This window comes from Notothenia rossii (assembly GCF_949606895.1).
Source record: "Notothenia rossii genome assembly, chromosome: 4".
Lineage (NCBI taxonomy): Eukaryota > Metazoa > Chordata > Actinopteri > Perciformes > Nototheniidae > Notothenia > Notothenia rossii.
The window spans coordinates 87,645,926-87,669,394 of record NC_136902.1 but is presented as its reverse complement, the minus strand read 5'-3'; the positions used below and the strand labels follow the sequence as shown (position 1 = coordinate 87,669,394).

At 39.3% G+C, this 23,469-nt stretch overlaps 1 protein-coding gene across 2 annotated transcripts; it reads right to left on the bottom strand.

Moving 5' to 3' along the window:
• Positions 1-1,785: 1,785 nt before the first annotated feature.
• On the bottom strand, positions 1,786-18,331 carry scn2b (sodium channel, voltage-gated, type II, beta). Of its 2 annotated transcripts, XM_079677887.1 has the most exons (5): positions 18,082-18,331; positions 11,122-11,282; positions 9,314-9,530; positions 6,680-6,872; positions 1,786-5,214 (listed from the first exon to the last, which is right to left on the bottom strand). In XM_079677887.1, exons 1-5 carry the CDS (start codon positions 18,152-18,154, stop codon positions 5,193-5,195), a joined length of 666 nt encoding a protein of 221 aa, XP_079534013.1. In that variant the 5' UTR covers positions 18,155-18,331; the 3' UTR covers positions 1,786-5,192. The 2 variants fall into 2 exon arrangements, with proteins under 2 accessions (XP_079534013.1, XP_079534014.1); XM_079677888.1 differs by lacking the exon at positions 1,786-5,214 and having other exon boundaries at positions 5,230-6,872.
• Positions 18,332-23,469: the final 5,138 nt, after the last annotated feature.

The following is a 23,469-nucleotide window of genomic DNA, read 5'->3' as shown; positions in this document are numbered from 1 at the left end:
AATGATTTGGAGTTGGATTTTACTTTGAAACTGGCTTTGATTCGCTTTATTTTGGAAAGACGTTGGCTTGGTTTTTGGAAATGGTTAGGAAATGCACGGTCTCTGGGCTGGACAAAAAACGTTTAAATACGTATCTAACATATTTTTCAAAGTATCCAATATACAATATGTACTCGCTGTTTCACTGACTTTATAAACGCACAAGAAACTTCTTATATAAACTTCTAATCTTATCAAATATTCTGTATTTAAGTGTATGAAATATGTCGTAGTGCAGCACCTTTTGAAAACACACTTTGCAATATTTCTTAAATAATTACTTCTAAGGTTGTTTTGTGAATATTATTTTAAAATGATTAAAACAACACACTCTTCGTGTTTTTTTCACTTAGACAGATTATATATATTTTCTTAATTTGTTCCCACATCTGAAAAGTGACCTATTTACCACGTAAAGTGTTTAGTTTTAAGCGACACACATTGTCCGTAAGCGAAACATTTCTTACGCCATGTTTGCCCAACAGCATTTTGTGAACAAACGCAGTCCCCTTCGTTCATTTGAAAGAGACGACTCTTTTGACGCAGTGTACAGTATAAGGAGATCTGGCAAAAACTAAATGCACGGTCATCGGGAAAAACGTTGAACTTGGCACAACCGCTACCGCAATGCATTATCGGAACGGTGCTGCAAAAGCCAATCAGATGCGTGCAAAGGAACAGCTGGTCGATTGCTTTGTAACCTCAATGCAAAGGAATTGATGCAAGGGAATTGGGGAAATAAATGTGATCCTTCCAATTTGAAGATTCCTGTTTCTTGGTATTATAAACTGTGCAAATGCTGTTTTGGTTTCAGCCTTCAAACTCATGAATGAATTACTCGTGCACACACAGGACTTTCTGTTACCCTGGGCTATATTGCAGAGGCAAAATGAATCCCGTTAAGTCAGCAAAATCTGGAAAATAGATAGTCCGCCCTCACAAAGTCACCTCGGGCTGATTCTCAGTGGAGCAGCTCCAGACTCTGCTTCCTTTCAGACTGCGCTAACAGATAAAACACCTGAGCTGTCGTAGTGTCAAAGATAACGAGACGTCTAAACTCTGATACTCTGTTAAGGTTTGAATCTGGCTCCTTGCTTTAGACTTGCTGGGGCCTTTCTGTATGGATTTACATGTATCCCCACGTCTTTGTCGCTTATCCTTGGCTTTTGATTTTATCCCAAAGTGTAAAGACATGCTAGTTTATTAAAGTGGTGCAGTGATTAAGTATTTTTTTTGGTCAACGAGAAAGTTAGCATCACAAAGAACAATAAGTTATGGGGCAATCACCACTTATCATACTTCAGCAGGATAATCTCCACATATTAACAACATTTTGTGATTTTTGAAGTATAAATGCAGAAGTAGAAGCCAACGGTCACATGACTTCAAATCACCACCGCTAAGCTAAAGGTGGCTAATGTTCCGCGTGATGACGTTTAGTATTCCATTTAGACACATTTTAGCAATCGCGGTTTAATGACACGAATAGAGGCTTCGGAAAATCACCAGTGGGTTATTTATTGATGTATTTTAGGTTGTAGAATGAAACATTAAAATCTCTTCAGCTTGCGTTAACCACAGACCATATTTAAGGTTTCTAAACACATAAAAAAAAACTGCTGACTTCAAGGCGATTGGAAATGTTCAATTTGGTCAATTGCATTTCCGGATTTTTTAAACCGTGAAATTGCTAATATAATGCTTCTTCAACTAGCTTGGACAGAATAAGCAGGTATAGATAATGGATGGATGGACACAAAGAAAGTACAAAGAACTGTAATTTTCCTAAATCCTCTTTATTTAAAATACATAATGTGATGACAGCTGCTCGTAGGCAGCAAGCATTAGTTTGGTGTTCACTAACATGTAAAGGGATATATGACAGCAACTATCCAGGGCAAACTCAAGGTGGTAAACAGTGATGCACAATGATAAATCTGTCTAGCACATGATATCGTTTTTGTCCGTTGATTGTATCTGCATGAGAAATACAGTGTACACAGTAATGGAGACCACTTCATATTGCCAACAACCCCTGACTGGTTTTACAGCTGCACTAAAGTTCGCCGAAATGTTAACCTGTCATACCCTAATGGCTCAAACCATGCAACTTGAACATGCATGATCACACACAGGCAGTGGTGTTGACATATAGGGATCTCCAACCTCATAACTCTGCAGTTTTGTGCATTTTGCCAACTATTGTCATCAATAAATCACCATTTACGGTAATTCATTGTTCCTCACAGCATGATAGTGCTAAATTATACGGTGGCCGACAGGTGCAAACGTGCTACAACGGCCCATAACACTCCCATTAGGAGAAATGCGTGTCACTTTAACCCTTAGATGCATACTGTACTGTAAGTGTCTTTTTTGACCCGGTGAGGTGTCTTAGAGTATCTTTGTAATTACATTGTTTTTATCATTTCATATTCCAGCTATTCCTCAAAAAACATGTTTTGGATATCATGCCATTCAAATTTTTAATTTAAATTGTATACATTTTAAGAAATTGTAGTTCACATGCATTTTCTATGGGATTTCGTTTTTTTTTCAAAATGTAAAAAAAAATGTCTAAAATTATAAATAGTGAAAAATTGTATATAAAATATTTCTAGTGTGAACCAAAATATAATACTAAATATTATAGAAGTGATTTTTCTTAACCAAAATGACAAAAATGGCATAAAAAACACATTATTCTAATACGGGTCCTTTGTGACCCACTTATGGAAGAGTATAGGGTCCAGCTACTCGTGCAACTACGGGTTAAACAATTATGCAAATATAAAAACACAAATGTGCCAAAACACATGTAAATCAACCTTCTTCCATTTCTCCTAATGGAACCGTTTGGGCCGTTGTATCGCATTTGCCCCTGTCGGCCACCGTAAAATGACCATATTGATCAAGTGTACATCACCTACAATTTAGAAAATAAATAACAAAACGTAAAAAAATACCATCATGAAGTGAAAGGCCTAAACACAGACCTGTTGTTTTTTAAACGTTGTAATAAAGAAGGACTGGCCAGGCCACCAGATTTGACAAAAACATCATAGACACTCAGATATTCAGAAAAGATCACATACTGCAACATGTAAAAGTGGACATCAAATAGTGATCTCATCATTATTTTTTAACATTTATTGTAGGGTGCTCCAACCAAATAAATGATCAAATAAATACAATACATTTCCCAATTTAACCATACAATCACCATGCCATGTTTTTACTACAACAGCCCACTTTCAGATACATCACCGTCTTCACAGAGTGAGCTATGTGTTTTCCTTAAAGGTTTATGTTCTCCATTATGATTAGAATTAGTAAAAATGTGTTAACTGTGCAAAACAATATATACAGTTTCACCCCCTCACCTTTGAGGCGAAGGGAGTACTTTGGAGACAGAGCTAGGTGTAGGTGTTTAAATGATTTTGTTATATATTGGCCCAAGAAACCTGATGTACTTATATGATTCTGTTTTCTTCAAGTTTGTATGTAATGGAATGTAATATATTAATCTGCTTTAAAATACTCTCTAAAACTTGTTTGTATTGAGGTGCAATTGCTCAGTTTTTTTTATCTCTATAAAACAGGGCTCCAGTTGGATTCAAGTTGCAGTTAGAATAAAAATACATATAAATTATTTATTTTTTAATAATAAAAATCACTGGAAGTTGATGTTTTTTCATATCTTTCCAGGAGCTAAAAAGTCAAATATGCAAGTACAATATTTACTGTATATCAAAAATGTGAATAAAATCATATCATATTTGATACAAGGCGCCACCTTACGGTTATATAGAGCTTATTTATGGTTTAACTGGCATTGCTGTGCTTTTCTGGGAAACTTAACTACTTACTTTCTTCTTATAGATATGCACTGTTTGACATGCATGGCAGTACAGCACACTGTAAGCTCTCAGTTAGTCGTGAACGTAAACATTTTATATTTAAACTTGGATCATTTGGTAGTATTTCCTGTAGTGCTTTCTGTAAATGGCAGTAAACTCTTCTGTGTGTGCTATGGGTGGTTTTGGTTACTTGTTAACTGTAACCAACATAGATTTTGTGACTGTGGGTGCGATGTGAGTTTTTCTCTTTAAATTCTCTTTGATATGTCTTGGATCTTCAAAAATGTTGTCATGTAGTCAACGATCATTCACTTTCATTGATCCCAAACACACATTTTTTTCTTCTACAGCTAGATTTAAATTTGATATTGTCAATATTAAAGGTCCCATGTCATGGCCATTTTTACTGATCATAATTCCGTTGTTGAGGTCTACTAGAATATATTTCTATTGTGCAATTTTCTAAACTCACATTGGTTTCTCAAACAGCATCTCTGTATAGTATGTGTATTCACAACGTCCCGCCGAGTGTGTGTGTGTGTGAGGAAGTCTGCGGATTGGTCCAAACCTAACAGCTCCACGAACGTAACGTTACGTCACTATACCCGAAATACGTCACCATACCCAAGAAGTAAACAATGGAAAAAGAGAAATCTCCAACGAGGCGTTCTGGGGCAGCATAGACAGGTCTTCTCTGTGTTAGAGTTTTACTCGCTACAGGGTGTACTTTGAGGGTTTGTGACTCTGCAGACCGTTTACAAGCAGAAAAAGCTTCATAACACACAAGGGGACGGGTAATAACCGGAGAAGCATGACATGGGACGTTTAATCTATTTATTTTCAGGTCATACTGCCCAGCCCTGGACTAGTGTACGATAAAAAGGCCATTCCCTATGAAATAGGGAATCAAATACACTTCCAATGCTACTGATATTGACTCGTGGCCATGGATAAAGTTTTAAGTGTTTAGGTTGTAATAAGTGTTCCCTGTTTTAATTTCCACAAAAAAACGAAAAACATCTCACACAGACATATACAGATATGCACGCACACAAAGACACATTCAGTAAACACACACACACACACACACACACACACACACACACACACACACACACACACACACACACACACACACACACACACACACACACACACACACACACACACACACACACACACACACACACACACACACACACACACACACACACACACACACACACACACACACACACACACACACACAGAAGGGATGGAAGTGTCGTTGGAAGATGATTTGAGCTGTGGTAACTATAGATCTTCAGGGAGATGTCTGAAAGAAAAGAGAGGAAGGGAATATTAACGTTTTTTTGATCTAAGCTAGCAATATTCTTGGAAGATGTGCAAATATCTCAGATTCTCTAGAGATAATGCCAGCCGGTAGTGAGATCTAGGGCAAAACACACAAAGAAACACATGCGCTTGCTCAAATATATATTATACACACTTGTTTGTACCACCTTTAGGGACACTGCACATCCACAGTGGTCTTCTGAGAGGAATCACAGCAGGAAGGGGGAATCAGATCTTTTACTTAAGTAAAAGTAGAAATACCACAGTGTAGAAATACTCTGTTAGAAGTGCATGTCTGGCACTCAAAGATAAAGTACAATAGCATCCAAATATACTTAACGTACCAAAACCTAAAGTACTCCTTATAACATTTTCGGAATCATATATTTCATCACTACATTATAATAAGTGATCCATTAATGTCTGCACACTTTTTTTATTTTGCAGCCAGTAAATGTGGAGCTAACTTTCCTGCTATATAATATTAAGTCATATTTCAAGTCCGTCCCAATTTTGATTCATATTATGAATCAAAAAGAAGTATGAAGTAGCATACAATGGAAATACTCAAGTACAAGTATCTCCACAATGTGCTTAAGTAAAGTCCCTGAGTAAAAGTACTTTTAACGACTGCTTCCAATATATTCCAATACATTGTTTAATAAAACCCAGGTTATATTAATGTTTCCACTACAGCATCACTGTGGCTGTAATTCCTATTGTAATTAACACGCTTACATGGCAGTGTCCTGTCTGTTTAGTTTGGCGGTTACTTTGATTTTGAACTTTGCTGTATTTCCTATTTCTCCCCATACTGACCTAGGCATCTTCTATAGCACACATGGTGCTGATGATAAACAACAGGAATCCAGATTGGTTGATAAGCAGGTGTTTACCTGAGGGGTGTTGGGGTGGGGGATCCAATCAGAGGACCCGCTATGGTTGTCCAAAGATAAAAGTGAAGAGATGCCCGACAACAGGTCAGCTTTGAGAAGATGTGTGATTCAGTTAGAGAAGCCAAGGAGTTAAATTTAAGGAAAAGTACTTTATGTGTGGCTAACTTTACGTCGGAGCTGTTATACTTGTATAACAAATGTGATGGTCAGCAAATTACTACTGTCAAATGTGCAAAATGCTACCGGCAATTCATATGTTTGAAATTATACCAAGCATAATTTCCTTTCTCTTTTTATTGTTAAACGCAAGGGGGTGTTTTTTTTGTGACAATGTAAAGTAGCTTGAACTAGTATCTATGGAATAATATTATGGCAATGGCATATCCTAGGGAATTTGTTCGCTAATTAAAATTGGAAATACAGCTGGAGAGGAGAGATATGTGCTAGAGCAGCTTCAGAAAACAGAACATGTACTGCTATACCAGGTCCTTCTTAATCTTTGTGCTCTTGGAAGTTTCTGCTTGAGGACAAGAGAATGATATTTCTTACTTAGTTCCCTCCTCCGCAACACCTTCAGGATCCAGCTTTCCCTCCTCCTCCATCTTCTCCTCTGAAATCAGTTCCTGTTTCCGGTGTCGACGGAGGCATTTCACTACCACCATGGAGAGGATCAGTAGCGCTAAAGCTCCGCCCACTGACGCCCCGATCGCCACTGCGATGGTGGAATCTCTGGGAGGAGGAACTGTGGAGAGGAGAGGGTTAAATAGTGTATAGACATCGAACTGAGACAAGTGCAATGCTGGCTAAAAGCTCTGATTAAACAGAGTGGAAAGTAAGTGCTGCTGAGTGAGCAGTGTGTGTGTGTGTGTGTGTGTGTGTGTGTGTGTGTGTGTGTGTGTGTGTGTGTGTGTGTGTGTGTGTGTGTGTGTGTGTGTGTGTGTGTGTGTGTGTGTGTGTGTGTGTGTGTGTGTGTGTGTGTGTGTGTGTGTGTGTGTGTGTGTGTGTGTGTGTGTGTGTGTGTGTGTGTGTGTGTGTGTGTGTGTGTGTGTGTGTGTGTGTGTGTGTGTGTGTGTGTGTGTGTGTGTGTGTGTGTGTGTGTGCACGTGTGCAAGAAATGCTGAGGGGCTAAGTTAAACCTCTTGTTTGTCTTAAATAAGTAAAAAGCTGACTCATCACCAGTTGGTCCTCGTGCTCCAGGAAGCACACACTTTCTCACAAACAAACACACTCACACACAATGTGTTATACTGTATAAGATTCGTGTTTGAAAAAACAATGCCAAAGAAAGCTCAGTGCACCAATCAGTCATAAACAAGTCCAGATCCTGGGTTAGATTTTTAACAGTATTCTTAACGTTTTTGCATTTCTTGTCATATTATTGCAATTTATTTAGTCCGTTTATAGCTTGCAAGAGCGTAAACAAACACAAACCTACATATGGATTTTGTTTAGCCTGATTTTTGCGCAACCATCAAAATTATTCATACGCCGCTTCTGCTATTAGCTCATAAGGAAGCTGGTAGTGCCGCTCTGTTGACAGAAAAACAAACAGCTGCAGCTTGAAATGAGGTAAGGGCCAAACATGCCGGATAATGATACTAATTGTCAGTGTTTGTTACCTGAAATTGTGGATTCAAAGTTTGCTTTTTTATAGAAACAATTTGTGAAATATTGAATGATGCTATTTCCGGCTCTTGCAGCTCTGAAGTTACGATTGATTATGTGTGTGACTGCACACGGACTGCAGAGGAAATGAACTAATAGCTACATCTGGCATGAGCCATCTCCTATATGGTTTAGATCAGGGGTTTTCAAAGTGTGGGTAAGTGAGCCTCCCCTCAGAGAACATAAGAACAGCCGCGCCCCCCCCTCCCAATTATTATTGCTGTTATTATTATTATTATTGTTGTTGTTGCTATAATGCAAGGGTATTCAATTGCATTTCAAAGAGGTCCAGTAAGAGAAAATGTAATTAAATGCTCTGTTTTCGCTGTCTACCTTCCGCCATTTGAAATTACTCTTGTCGTGTCTCTGTGTGTGTTTGAATCTATCGTGCTGACTGCACCGATTTGATTGGCTGAGTAGCGTCACCTCCTTAAAACATTAAACAATAACTTTTTTAAACCTTTTTATTTTTATGTTTTAAACATATTGTATAAAACTCCCCCACTACTTGGACTATTCCTTGCACCCCTCTAGAATAAGCCCGAATGGTCTCAACCATATTGCATCAGTAACGTGCACTTGTTATTATATCAAGATCGCAAGGACGCTGATCGGAAAATTGAGTGTTGTTCAGTTTGTGTGTTGTGGAACATGCGTGTCCGTGCATGAAAATATACCACACACCCAATTACAATTGCATGTTCAATTCACTACCCTGGAAGTTAATACAGTTGTTAAAGTTGGAACAGTTTGTGGACAGCCGTTCTTCCTTGCATGTCAGTCGCCGACACCTTCTTACAGAGGACAGGCACATCTAGCTGCAGCACGACCCGTATATTTCCGCACGCCGTGTTCTCAAGACATATTTTTTTTAACATTTTCAACATGGTGGATAAATCCTTATATGCTCCCGGCAACACACTGAATGTCAACTTTGCCTCCTTATTACACTCACCCCTACTTTAGTGGGAACAATGAGTCTGCGTCTTTGATACACAGAGGAATAAACGCAGATCATCCTCTGGCTGCAGCCTCTACCGGTACTTGCTTTTGATCAAAGTCAATGCGGAAAACCTGCCCTCACACAGGTAGGTGGAGGGGAAGGGAATGAGCACTTTTACAGCCTTTTTGGCGAGGTGGGGGAACTCGGTCTCCACAGACAGCCACAAGTGGGCAAGTGTCACTTTACTAGTCTTTTTCTCGTTCTTTTGTGTCTCACGCTGCGCCTCCCCTGAAGCTCTCTGGCGCCCCCCAGGGGAGGCGCGCCTCACACTTTGAAAACCGCTGGTTTAGATGAATTCATTTGTATGTAATGGTGTTTGATACAGACTTAATTACATAAGAAATATCTCTAACAGCAATATCTAGCTTCCACTTATTACACGGCTTAGTTGAATACTCAATGCTGATTGGTCAACAAGCGGGATAACGTACAGCGTCATTAATGAAGAACACAATCAGGCACTGTTTCTTTAAGATTTACAGACAGTAGTATCTTCATGAGGGTTATCGTCTTACGTTCGCTAACAACATGGAGATGTATGGTGCCATGTCCCTGGATGCGGTCGGGGGGGTTTCTCACGTAGCAGTTGTAAAGCCCCTCATCCTCGATTTGCACTTCTGACAGGGTGATTGACAGGTCGTTCTTATCCAGGTTCCCCACAAACATGACCCTGTCTCCAAACTGGTCCGATCGCAGAGGCACCATTCCTTTCTTCTTGATGAATGTCATGAACTGTAAACAGAGAGAGGGAGAAAGTTATTTATTACTTTATTTGAAAGGTAATTATTTGAATGGCAGTGTTTTTGGCCGTTTGCACCTCTCAGCCACCATATGTTTAACAGGGACAGTGAACAATAGCCAGATTTAGGCAATACACTTGTTTTCATCTGTAAAACCAAACAGACATATTATAAAGCAAGAAGATAGCCACGGGTTAGAGCAGTACAGAAGGATATTTCATTGATGAGAAGGAATCATTTCTTATCAAGTATTTTTTTATTGAATGCGCTTAGGGTTAGGGTCAGTGTCTCATCTTCCATAACCCAGAACAATTTGCACAACAGCTCACACATTCATTTCCCAATTTGGGATGAATAAAGTATCTATCTATCTATCTATCTATCTATCTATCTATCTATCTATCTATCTATCTGTCTGTCTGTCTGTCTGTCTGTCTGTCTGTCTGTCTGTCTGTCTGTCTGTCTGTCTGTCTGTCTGTCTGTCTGTCTATCTATCTATCTACCTGTCTATCTATCTACCTGTCTATCTATCTATCTATCTATCTATCCATCTATCTACAGTATCTATCTATCTATCTATTTGTCTATCTATCTATCTATCTATCTATCTATCTATCTGTCTGTCTGTCTATCTATCTATCTATCTATCTATCTATCTATCTATCTATCTATCTATCTATCTATCTGTCTATCTCTCTATCTATCTATCTATCTATCTATCTACAGTATCTATCTCTCTATCTATCTATCTATCTATCTCTCTACCTGTCTATCTATATATCTATCTACAGTATCTGTCTGTCTCTCTATCCGTCTGTCTGTCTCTCTATCCGTCTGTCTGTCTGTCTCTCTATCCGTCTGTCTGTCTGTCTCTCTATCCGTCTGTCTGTCTGTCTGTCTGTCTGTCTGTCTGTCTGTCTGTCTGTCTGTCTGTCTGTCTGTCTGTCTGTCTGTCTGTCTGTGTGTCTGTGTGTCCGTCTGTCCGTCTGTCCGTCTGTCCGTCTGTCTGTCTGTCTGTCTGTGTGTCTGTGTGTCTGTGTGTCCGTCTGTCCGTCTGTCCGTCTGTCCGTCTGTCTGTCTGTCTGTCTGTCTGTCTGTCTGTCTATCCATCTGTCTGGCTGTCTGTCTATCTATCTAGACCAGGAGTGCCCAATACGTCGATCACAAAGGTAATGTGGGTAGATTGCATCATCCATCCTTACTATGGCATTTGCCACTTGATTGATGTACAGGTAAGCCAGTCTGAGATATCATACTTTCTAACACACGGTTCAACACGCATGCGCCGTCAACCGCGCCAGCTGCAAATCACCTTCCAATGTATACAACTCTACTAAAGAAAGGGTTTCAAATTGACGTAATGACCAGAAATGTACTGAGTTGTATTGTGCCATACGGGTTCATGCAGTTAGGCAAGGTACACCAACATAAGGTATACTCAGTATATCAATAAATAAATATATGTTTAGCATTTTTAATGTAGGTGATCAGTTTGACTTGGTCATTTTAAAAGTAGCTCCCGAGCTGAAAAAGTGTGGGCCCTGATCGAGACTATTAAGAAGTACTCATCCTAATGTACCTACCATGTCCTCGGTATCATTTAATGTTTCTTGGTAGGTCCAGTTCATGAGAAACTTGCTAACATCCATCTTATAGCAGGAGGTGAACGTGCAGGGGATTTTCACTGTCGTTCCATTCAGTGCGTTAATGTTTTGGGGCATGAGGACGTCCATGCTTGAACAACCTGTGAAGGGAAGCAACAACATCAGTTAATGATGCAACAACGATAATACATCTGAGATTTGGATAACTTATTCTAAACCAGGGGTGTCAAGCTAAATGTCATGGCGGGCCACATTATGGTTGCACTCAAAGGGCCGGTTGTAACTTTAAGACTATATAAATATACATATATAAATATATAAGATAATGTTTTATTTTACATTATTGGCTCTGCGTTGGATTATTATCAGTTCTGGTAATAATTTATGGTAATAAGCAAATTTCTAGGGCAAATAATGGAAAGAAAATATTCAACAATTACACCAATCGTATCTATTATATTTTCTGCAAGCTCTTGAGTTTGACACTCCTGTTCTAAACAATATGGTATACAAAGATATTTTTTTGACCTTCCTTTTATTGACCTTCCTGTCAACGTCGATCTGCTGTTTAATGGTGGAATAAGGGGTTCTTGCATCTGATTGCCACAAAGTTAATTAGTTTAGCGTAAATTAAGTATACTGATTATTAACTTCAAAAAGAAGAATAGGGCATATTCTAGGAAAGCTGAAAGATCTCATGATAATGCTACTTGTGTATTTTAGACCGAGCTTAGACTGCTCCGCTAAGTCAGTTTAAATACCCACAAAAGCAGTTTGATTTCCTCAAGTTCCTCCCTTCTAACATCACGTCTCAGCATGGATTTACACTCCCCAGACAGAATCCGTGCCTCTCTCTCAGTGTGTGTGTGTGTGTGTGTATCTGAATGTGTGTGCGTGTGTGATGGGACTCTGCACCATTATTTCCTCCGCAGTCGGGTGTTTCTGGCTCTCTTCCCACTGCTGCTGCACCACTCCACAGGCTTGCCTCTCTGCACCACACTCACACACACTCACACACACACGCACGCATACACTCTCTACATTTCCACCCAGCGTCTGTATGTATAATTTACACACGCACCATTTTCCATGTGCACAGTGAGGTGTCTTGTAATGCAGCGCAGCACCTGCTCCCTAATGCTTCTTGCTCTTACACAAACACAAACACACACACACACACACACACACACACACACACACACACACACACACACACACACACACACACACACACACACACACACACACACACACACACACACACACACACACACACACAATTGCATACGCACTGCTTCCAACTCGTGCTTTGTCAGCAGTGAGCTTAGCATGCTAGCTGTGCTGTCAATGTCAAACAGCATTCTGACCTATCTGTACACATAAAGCTAATACTTTCAAGGACACACACCTATCACTGTCACACACACACACACACACACACACACACACACACACACACACACACACACACACACACACACACACACACACACACACACACACACACACACACACACACACACACACACACACACACACACACACACACACACACACACACACACACACACTCGAGCTCTGTATTTGTGGCGTTGTTACTACATCCCATTCACAGTGAGTTAGATGCAGGCTGATGCTGACTCAGCAGTCCCGTCGATAGTGAGAAGGAGGCAGATGCAGAGACTTGCTAACAGATGAAATGCTGCAGTGGAGCAGCCTCCCTCCCTGCCTCCCTCCCTCCCTCCCTCCTTCTCTACCTCCTTCCTTCCTTCCTTCCTTCCTTCCTCTCCCATCCATGTCCACTCATGCCTCTCTCCTATACCTCTCCTGTCTTACCCCACAGCTACACTCCAAAAGGACTCCCTATTTTCACTCTCCAAATGCATTCTCTCTCCCACTCCCCTTCTATTTTCATCCACTGCTCTCACAAGGTCAATGCAGAATAGAAGGTGGTGTGTCTGTTACATCACCTGTCCCGTGTTCCCCCAATTCCTCTCATCCAACTCTATGTGAACACCTTGTTATACGTGTGACCGTATGCACATAATACAATTGAAAGCAGAGGTAAGGAAATAACAGTTTTAAGGGAAATGATCAGGAACTGCAATTGACTATATGTTGTTTTTGGAATAGAAATGTCTTTAAACAAGCACATCCTAAAGACCACACAATTTTTCCATTTGTATTGAGAAAAAGATACCTGAAGCTATACTTTTACTTGAAATTGAATATTTGACAGTTAGGTTTTAGTACTTCTACTTCGGTAATGGATCTGAATACTTCCTCCACCACCACTAAGACGGAGCTGTCCATAACAGAATCACCACTCAGTTGTTTTAGTGTTGACGATGGTTGGATGTACTGTATGAGAGGAGGTCCTGTGTGTGTTGACACTTTAGAGTTATCAACTGGCCACTCAGTTAACTCTCTATAGAGGGCTTCAATATGGCGTCCTTCATATTGTTGAACAGGTTGGGTGTCTTTGTCTTATCCGAGGGCTTTTTATAGGGGCAGGGCCTCACATGCACCTCCTTATAATAGAGGAACAAAAGGCTTTAATGTTCCAGATAACCCAGCAGTAAATTGCAATATACACATTTTACATGTATTTTTCGTTGGAGCATATTATAAAATTGTATTTTATTTTATTTGATCCTATAATGGAGCAAACGTTTCTTATAAAGTGTTCTGATTATTTTCATATCCCAACAACAGAGGGACATTGGTGTAAAAGTGAACCATGAGGTTTGTTTGGTACTAACTCATGTCTGGATGATGAAAACAACCCAGAATGGTGCTCTAGGAGGAGATTCAGGTGATAAGGTGGGCGTGTGTTACCTTAGTTGGTTATTGGATAATGGTTGAACAACCCAACAAACATTGTGACATCACAAAGTAGCCACAATCTGATCCGCTCATTTTCAGACAGCTTTGAGGGGGAAAATTGTTATGTATAAAATCCATGAAAATGTGGGTATTGCATAATAGGTGTCCTTTCAGTTTTTATTTGTTTGTGTTCTTTACTCCAGGGCTTGTCCTTAGCGCCCCCTGCTGTGTAGAAGGTCACACTGCAGCACCCAGGGGCCAAAAGGGAGCAGTCAGTCCCATCTGTCAGTTCCTCCTGAAGGAGTTGAAGGAAAGGATGCAGAAGTGTTTCTCTGATTAGATAAAAGCAATCAGTCTCAGAACCCTTTAAAGTAATACGACAAAATAGCCTGCAGCATCTTTGTGTCTTACTGTATTATCGGCACTGACAGGGACGCATTATCCAGTGTATTGACCTTATCTCTCTGCAGTGCTGCAGGCAGAGTGATTGCACAAGCCCACACTCTTGTGGTAGGTACTTTCCATTTCTTGTCTTCCTCTCCCCTGCACCCTTTCACTGTTATGCATTATTGACCGTCCTGTGGCTGCTTTAATACACAGTATGCTGAAGCCGTTAAGAAGAACTCAAACAACATCCAGATAGAATCGCAGAAACAAGCAACTACACAGATAAATATACACACAGTTACTGGGGAGTGTAACATGTTTTAAATGTGTTATATCTCAGTGGACTTTTGACCAAATGTGCAGCTTCTAGACAGGAATCTGAAGATGCATCTCGACGTTTTGAAAATAAACATCGGCAGCTTTCCTACCCTTTCAAATGTTATCTCGGAAGTTTGTTTTGATATTTGATGTTTAAACTGTGAAGGAAACATTTACCAATCTAATAATTCTGTGTTGCAATCTAGGTTTTACAAAGCAGCACGAGAGTTGAATACAGTAAAAGTAAAAGAACATAAGGTACATTTAAAGGCTTACTGTTGAGTTATGGAAATTAAATATATATTAAAGGCATTGTGGTGATGCTAAATAACAACATGTCTGTTTGTAAATGTTTTGCGATTCTATTTGAGTATCTTCAGAAACATATTTTTACTTAATATGTGTTTATATAATGCACAATGTTTTAAGGATAAAATTACACTATCCAAATCTATGCTGTCATAATAACTGCATCATCCCTGTCTCATAAAACTATTGTTGTATATGCTGCAATGTTTACTGAAAAAATATATTGTTCAGAAACAGAATGAATATTTACAAAGGTGTCATTTGTTATCTGCCCCAATACTTTAGGTTCTAGATTGTTCTAGATAAGGGAATAAACAATAAAAATAAAATAAAATAAAAATAAACGGGTAAAAAATTAAGCAAAACACTAAAACAAAAACCTGAATTGTAACTAAAAGGGCGTAACTAGGCAATTCAAAAACAGCCAAAGACAATTTTCCTAAAAAAAATAAATAAAAAAAAGGTAGAATAGGGAACATTTCCTAACACTTCCGAAAAACGTTAAAAAAGCAGTGTTGGAAGAAAGAATCAGATCGTTTACTTAAGTAAAAGTAAAAATACAATGGCCTTAAAACACTCTATTACAAGTATGAGTGTAAAGTGGAAGTATAGAGTAGCATTGAATCGATCACAAATGTCAAAAATGAGTGATTTCCATCACTTAATCAGAAAGTCTTATTGTTTCCTTTATTCATTTGTGTGTAGGCTCTGCTGGAATAGATTTCCTGTTTAATAGACAGGCACTTAACTAGCCTCAGTGCGAGTGTTTCCTCTGTCCATTTACAGAAATGTGTTCCGGCCACAATCAATAAGCCACTGCAGCAGTAATCATCTATGATTTATTATGGATTTGGATTTGGTTTAATTAACTGATTTGTGGTCATTTGATGCTTCTACACATCATGACGCAGGCACTTGATGCAAGTGCAGTAACAGTGGATGTTTTTTTTTTTATGTATTGTAATGTTCAGGGTGCTGCTGCCCTCTACTGCCTCTCCTCAGGAACTGTGAGTGCAGTTTCAAAATATTCAAACGCATTTTTTCAAATAAATATATAACACAAACATAAACAAAAAAGTGCAACAGACAAAATCGTTTGACTTTGTTGCAGGAATAATGTCTCAAATTGTAATGATTGTGTGCATTGCTTGAATTTCACTTAACAGACTGTATGTGGTTTGTCTCGTGTGTCATGTTTTGCATTTTGTTTATGTATGTCTGTAAGTTGATGCTATTGTCGGGACCCCCTTGAAAACGAGATGCTGCATCTCAATGGGGTTTATCCCAATAAATAAATGTTCGATATAAGCCAAATATGTTCTTTTAAAATAGAATAAGATAAGGCAGGATCTATCATTAAAATACAGTAAATACTCTTTAATAATATATATCATTGAGGACTGGATTTGAAGTGATATATGCGGACTATAAACAGTGTATTCTAGACAGCATTTGACACTAGACAGAAAGAATGTTTTCTGGAAATGGCAGCAAGTTTTGCAAAGACTACGATATTTCGTTTTTTAGAGTTCAACAAAGCGATAGATCTGTATATGATGTATTGCAATGTATGTTTATTTGGACAATAAACCAGCTGAGTAATTAATAATTAAAGTCGTAACCTTTCATGTTGCCTTCAGCAGAGCCCACATCCTGTTCAGGAGCAGCCTCTCCATGCAACAGTCAACCTTTGAGTATCTATTTTCAGTTGGCATAGTGAAAAAGCAAAAGCTACAGTAAGAACATCTAAAAATACACTGGTGGGTGTTTTCCTTTTTAATAGACAAACCACTGAATTGATGAATCTATGAGAAAAAAAATAATTAAAAGTTCATATTTATGTCTTCGTCATTTCTAGTATTACAGTCAGAAATGTTCAGTTTATTTTCTTATTCAGGTTCATTTAGTGTCTCTACTGTGACATGTCTCCATGCTTTAATGCTCAAAAAGCTCTTTATTTGTCTGCAGCACCTCTTTTCACCCTCCGTCTGAAACCAGAGCCCAGTCTGCTCTGATTGGTTAGCTGGCCGGCTCTGTTTTGATTGGTCAAACTCTTTAGGTTGTCGCACCCATTGTTACATAGGGATGACACTATGTTACAGACGTAAACAAAGGAGTACAATGGAGACGTTTCAGGCAGGGGGGGGTGTGTGTGGAGAGAAACTCCCTCTGGAGGGAAAACAGGGATTTTAGCCTCTACAGATCATTTACATGCACAAAAAAACACACTACAGGAAAGGGAAAACCACGAAAGCATGAGAGGGCCTCTTTAAAGCGACAATATGAAATCGGATGAAAATATGATTTTGAATACAACCCCCCCCAGATCTTTGTGGTAACCTTATCATCAGTGACTGTGTTATTGTGTCAATAAACATGCAACCAGTGGCTAATCATGCGGATATTTCTCCAAACCCTCTTCCTAATACAACAGAATAATCTGTTCTGTAGAGATCATCGTGCTCTGTATCATTAACCTCACCTCCCTGCTGGGTTTGGTGAGTTTTACATTCACCACTGGAAAGCATTTCACCCAGGCAACCATTGCAACCACAGTAAACAGCAGGAGGGGAGAGTGTTAAGCTCAATGCTGATATATACTCACCACAACATGGCTTTACAATGGTGGATGGATCTGTTTGTTAATCTGCTCCGGTTTTACATTTAATCTGAGCATCCCCACTCAGAGTAACGATGCTGTGTGTGATCAAACGTAGAAGCCCATTTTGATCTGATAGCTTTTGATCTGCAAATTATCCTGATCTATTTGATATCATGCTGAAATCTGCTCCATTTAAAGCCACCTAGATATTAATAAGGACCCTCCATAGTGTGTGCTGCTGAATACAATAAACAGCACATTGGTGTCACCTTATGAGAGGCCTATTTCTGTCCCCACACTGAGTCACACACTGTACACAATGATGTACACAATGAGCTCATATTTATTTTGTAAAGGCAGCATCTTATTGAAGGGTGGATGCACCGGGGGCATACATAATGTTTACAGAGGGTGAATAGAGACATAAAGGGGGAGGGGGTCAACATAAAGCCATCAGTGGACAAGCACAGCTGATCAGAGATCCATTTGTTTCTTACCGGAGAGCCAGAGCAACAGCAGCGCCGCGCTCAGCAGCTGAGCGGCAGACCTCTCCGGTACCGGTGAACACATCTTCCGGGAAAAAAACCGAGCCTTTATCAGTGGAAAAATATGTATACGTTAAAAAACACAGCAGGAATTCTGCTCTTGCGTTAATATGCTAAAAACTGTATTTGTTTTTTGGTTTTATAGGCAGGACATGGCTGGCAGTGTCTGTAGCATTATGGCAGGTTGGTCTCATGGTTGTCGGTACGTTGGAGGAGGAGGAGGGAGGGCAGGACAGGAAGTGGAGTAAAATGGAGGACATCTGCCTCTCCTACAGGTTGTAAACAAACGGTTTGTATTACGTGTACACTTAAGAGCAACACCTATACGCTTGAAATTAAAGGAAAAAGAAAGCAAATCTTTACAAAATAGACCTTGAATGACTTATTGAAAAATATTTTAAATGCAGGGTATAAGGTAGGCCTACACACGGCTTTGGTTTTTCAAATGCATTTTGATTTTGACCATGTTCAATTATTTTACCAATTAGCAATAAGATAAAATACATTGATTTAGCTGGTTTATCATTAGCTATTCATGCCATAGTCTCCACAGTTTCCACATTTCAATCAAACTGATTAAATTAGAGATTTTAAAGCAATGTGTTACAGCATTTTCATCCAAAATCATCAAAGAACCAAATAAAGGAACTCATATACGTGTTTATTTTAAATTATAATCATCAATTACGACTATCCAGGATGCTTAGATAAGCTTTTCTAACACAGTTTATGATGATTTTCCCTCACTTATGTGTACGTTTGTAATGTGAATGTAAAGGAAGAGGTCAGCCACCACTTATCCAGGTGGGAGCAGGAGCTTTTGTATCTTGGACGTTTTTTTAGGTAACACTACCAAAATATCACATATGTATTTGACCATGTGTGCACAATAATGTCTGTTTTGGGTCATGAGGATGAGGAGTCCCCTCTGAGAGAAACCAGGCTGCCGTGCAGACAAACAATAAACTAAACACAGCCATACCTCCCTCCTGATCATTCCCCAATCCATCCTTGCTTGGTGGGAGGCAGAAGGTGAGGATACCGGGAAATAAAAACAATGGTAGTCACATGGTTCATACCATCTACCTTTCACATTGTTACTTACAGGACGCAAAGAGGGTGTGATGTAATGTTTTAAAAAGTACAAAAAGAAGCTGCAGTGAAACAGTTGCCAAATCCCAAAGTCCTCTCTGAACGCTAAAGCTTGAAAAACCCTCTGGGATTTATCAGGTGGTAAGAGCTTGAGTGCAAGAGGTCGTAAAGGCTCAACATGGAGTAAACAGGAAGGGGGAAAAGTGCTTCACACTCTATAAGCATTTATTTATTTAGATGATGTTTTGAAGAAGAGTGAAGGGCCAACACATCATCTATCAGTGGTTCTCAACTGCTGGGTCACGACCCAAAAGTGGGTCGCGGACCCGTTTCGAGTGGGTCGCAGATGTGAGTGAAGAAAATCAAATATTCCTCTTTTTTTTTTGGTGGAAAAGAGTCAAACTTTTATTTTGAAGGCCCGATTTTCTAACGCTGTGCATGCAGTAGGCGTTGGACTGGAAGTACCGGAGCCCATAAACGGTTTTGAAAACTTCTGTCACGTAGTGATCATCTTCTCAATACAACATCTTTGCTGATGTTTTTTCGAGTCTTCTGGCCAATCAGAATCAAGATTGTTGCAGGAAGTCCCCAGAACTATTCTTTATACATCAATGGGTACAACTTCAGATAGAAATGAACACATAATGAAATATGACCCCCGGTTTGATGATTGACAGGTCACAGAACAATGGGAGCTATCTGCCCTTATCCACAATTTAAAGTAAGTCACACAGACTCTCTCTTTGCTCTTCTCTCTGTGAGGAGCAGCAAGCTGTCAGAACAAAGTGAAACACAAACAATGGCATAAAATATTATTATTATGTCGGGTTGTAATACATTTATTAATTTTCTTCTCAGAGTATACCAGAATGCGTAGTTTATGTTAGTATTTCAAAAAATCTCCTGGGGGAGAATCCCCCTCAGATCCCCTTCTCGGGTTGGGTTTTCAGCATGTGTGCCTTTTTATGTTATACAGTTCAGCTTTGATTCCATCATCTCATTAAACCTTATTTAAAAGCGTTCTTTAGTTCTGTGAAGGGATATAAGGGATATGCACTGTACTTCACTCTAATTAATATTGTATGCTGAAAAGCGTATATATTACAGCACAATCTTTTGTTGAATAGATTTGAGTGTTTCAACATTTCGGGTCGCGATTTATTGAGAAAGGATAAAAGTGTGTCCCGAGGCCTGACCAGTTGCGAACCACTGATCTAAAAAAAGAGATGCTTCTAGAGAGTGAAGCGTTTTTCCCCTTCCTATTTGCTCCATGTTGAGCCTTAACGACGACAGAAACAGAGACATAGGCCGTTTCTCAATGTCGAGTAAACTGACGAACCACTATTTCAAGTATACTACGTCATCGAGTGGCGCCGAATGCTGGGCATTTAACATGCATTTAAACAGTCCTTCGGCGCCACTCGATGACGTAGTATACTTGAAATAGTGGCTCTGCAGCAGGTATACTCAACATTGAGAAATGGCCACAGGCTCTGAATTCTTAAATAGGCCACACCCGAGTCACACAGCTGACGGTGATTAGATAATCATGTCTTAGCAGGGCAAGGGGGAAAAATCAAGATGTACTGAGACAAAACATTGGCTGAAAACAGGCAATTAAAATGTCCATCTCTGATATAATGTCCTCTAGTCTTTTATAAAAACCGCATCATTTAGCAAAGAAGTAAAGGAATGGTTGATGAATACACCGGATGTGAAGTGGTTGCAACCCGTCTTCTTAAAGCCATGTGAAAGTAGTGTTTATTAAAATAAAAGTAGGTACCAGTGTACACAATGCACCACAGCAGCATGAATTGGCTTACTCAGAAATGTGGACTTGTGGACAAAGTGGATATGCTTTGTTTTTAAACAGGTGGTTTAGTTTCTGTGATTTCTAATAGTATAGGGAGTGCTCCATCTAGTGTTTCACATAATACAGTACATGTCTTTATGGGTTGATAGAAACACCACAGTGAAGGGGAATGGTGTGTTTTTTGCTGTCTAGTGTGATTGAAAACCAAGGCAAAAACCGAACCAATAATGCATAGCGGGATTCATATGGATGTAATAATGATTTGTTATTTACTTTTAATTATAGTTGCTGTAGCCATTGCCATATTTAGAAAAGAAACAAATTGTTCAAATGCTGTTAAACTACCTGACTAACTGTTGTTTTGGTCATACGATAAGCCAATTTGCCTGTGAAGCCACTTCATTATATGAAATAGCCTTTAAGTTATTTTGTTAATTCCACAGGAAGTTAGTATTTTACTTCCTGTGGCATACAGCCTGTCAGAAGTCTGCCTCAAAAGACCAAACGGAAAGTAGAGTTTGGCAAACACTCATAACACAGGTTCCAATATGAGTGCATTACCTCCTGTTTGAGTTGCACATGTGGAAACAAGATGTAAAGAGAACATGTCAGCTAAAGAGTCTTCATGACCTAATGTGACATCCTTACTCCTTTGCAGACTCAACCTCTAAGTCCATTAGTGTGAAAGAGACTTAAAGGTGGGGTAGGTAAGTTTGAGAAACCGGCTCGAGATACACTTTTTGTTATATTCCATGGAATGCTCTTAACATCCCGATAGCAATGAATATCTGAAGTGCTTTGACAAAAAATCCATAACAAAATTTCTTCTGTGTAAGCCGTGGTACTGTAAAAAGCACGACCAATCATCTGAGCCGGCCCGGCTAAAGTAACTGGATGGCCTACCTGCCTGTCAGCCTTCCATCTGTGCACAAACTTATCTCGTGCCCTCATTGGTCGTGTGCGTGTTCGTGTGTGTTGGAGGAGGGGCTCTGTAAGGAAGTGGCAGATTTTCTCCCGTCGTGTATTTTCAAATTCTAGCGCACTCGAGCCGGTTTCTCAAACTTACATAGGACAGATTCTTCAGAAAAGATGTGGGATGTCAGGATGAAGGGAAGAGGAAAGGACGATCACATACTATAAGGAGTGACTGAGGCAGGAGGCAGCTATCGAATGCAGGAGGAGAGAAAAGGCTCTTTAGAGGAGTGGTTAGAAAACATGAGGAGCAGAGTGAGGCGACTCTCAGTCTGTTGTGGGCATCACAAAGCTGCTGACTGATGATAAAGAGCTCATACAAACTCTACATGCATTCAGTGCATTCAGAGTGAAGGCTTAAAGGCCGGACACTGTCAAATAACACACGTGTGTCTATTCCATTATCCACAAGTGTTGGGTTGAGTGTTCTGAGAGTTGGGATGCACAAATTCACAATTCAACTGTTTTTATCAACTGTTTGTTGCTCCATGTTTGTGTGTGTCTCTTTGAATGTATTCATTAAGGTTTATATTTGTTATGTTTTTGTTTTTTATTGTACATTTGTTGATGTTTTGGAGGAAATTAAACTTTGCAACATGTTGACATCTTAAATATAGAATATCAAACCCCCACTCACTTAGTAAAAATAAAATAATATAAATATGTAAAAATTCATCTTTAGCATTCAAATAAATGCAGTCATTATACATTCATGAAAGGCTATTGTACTGTGTACATGTATTTAAGTAATGTAGCAAGCAAGTAATATATATATATATATATATATATATATATATATATATATAAGGATACCTATAGGAATTAGAATAGGAGTTATCCTCTGTGTGTGTGTGTGTGTGTGTGTGTGTGTGTGTGTGTGTGTGTGTGTGTGTGTGTGTGTGTGTGTGTGTGTGTGTGTGTGTGTGTGTGTGTGTGTGTGTGTGTGTGTGTGTGTGTGTGTGTGTGATAGGCCTCTTTCCCCTGTCTTTGTTTGATTGAGACGTTGACACTTTACACATTATCTGCAGTTATTTCTGCGCTCGTGTTGTCAGTTTGTTTGTTTACTCAGCATTTTGTTTTTCACTTAGTCTTGCTTCCTGAAAACACCCAGCACATTTTCTCTCTGTCAGCTTTTTTTATTGGGTCCTACACAAAAACAACATTTCCTGCTGAAGATAGACCGGTTCAGTTATTTCCAATGAGAGACTTTGTTGTTTGAGTTTTCATCGAAGCTCATCTTCCTGGTCTTATTATATATATAAAAAAGGATGAAATCACATATTTCTTTGCACTTATTAACAATATATGGATAAAAGATGTCCCCATACAGATCAGCCGAGTTTAAGGCTTTAAACTCTTAATACATTATAAATATATAATGTCTTTGTTGATTGTTTAGTCATATGTAACTCTCTTTCATCACGGTTCAAAACTGTCGCTCTCCATGGTGCTGAATGCTACCA

Bases quoted from the DNA above. Each gene is read 5' to 3' on its own strand.
- scn2b (XM_079677887.1), bottom strand. From the start codon at position 18,154: ATGTGTTCACCGGTACCGGAGAGGTCTGCCGCTCAGCTGCTGAGCGCG. The intron at 11,283-18,081 runs GTAAGAAACAAA...TTCCCTTCACAG, and splicing joins GCTGTTGCTCTGGCTCTCCG to GTTGTTCAAGCATGGACGTC. The intron at 9,531-11,121 runs GTAGGTACATTA...CTCTGTTTACAG, and splicing joins TAAATGATACCGAGGACATG to TTCATGACATTCATCAAGAA.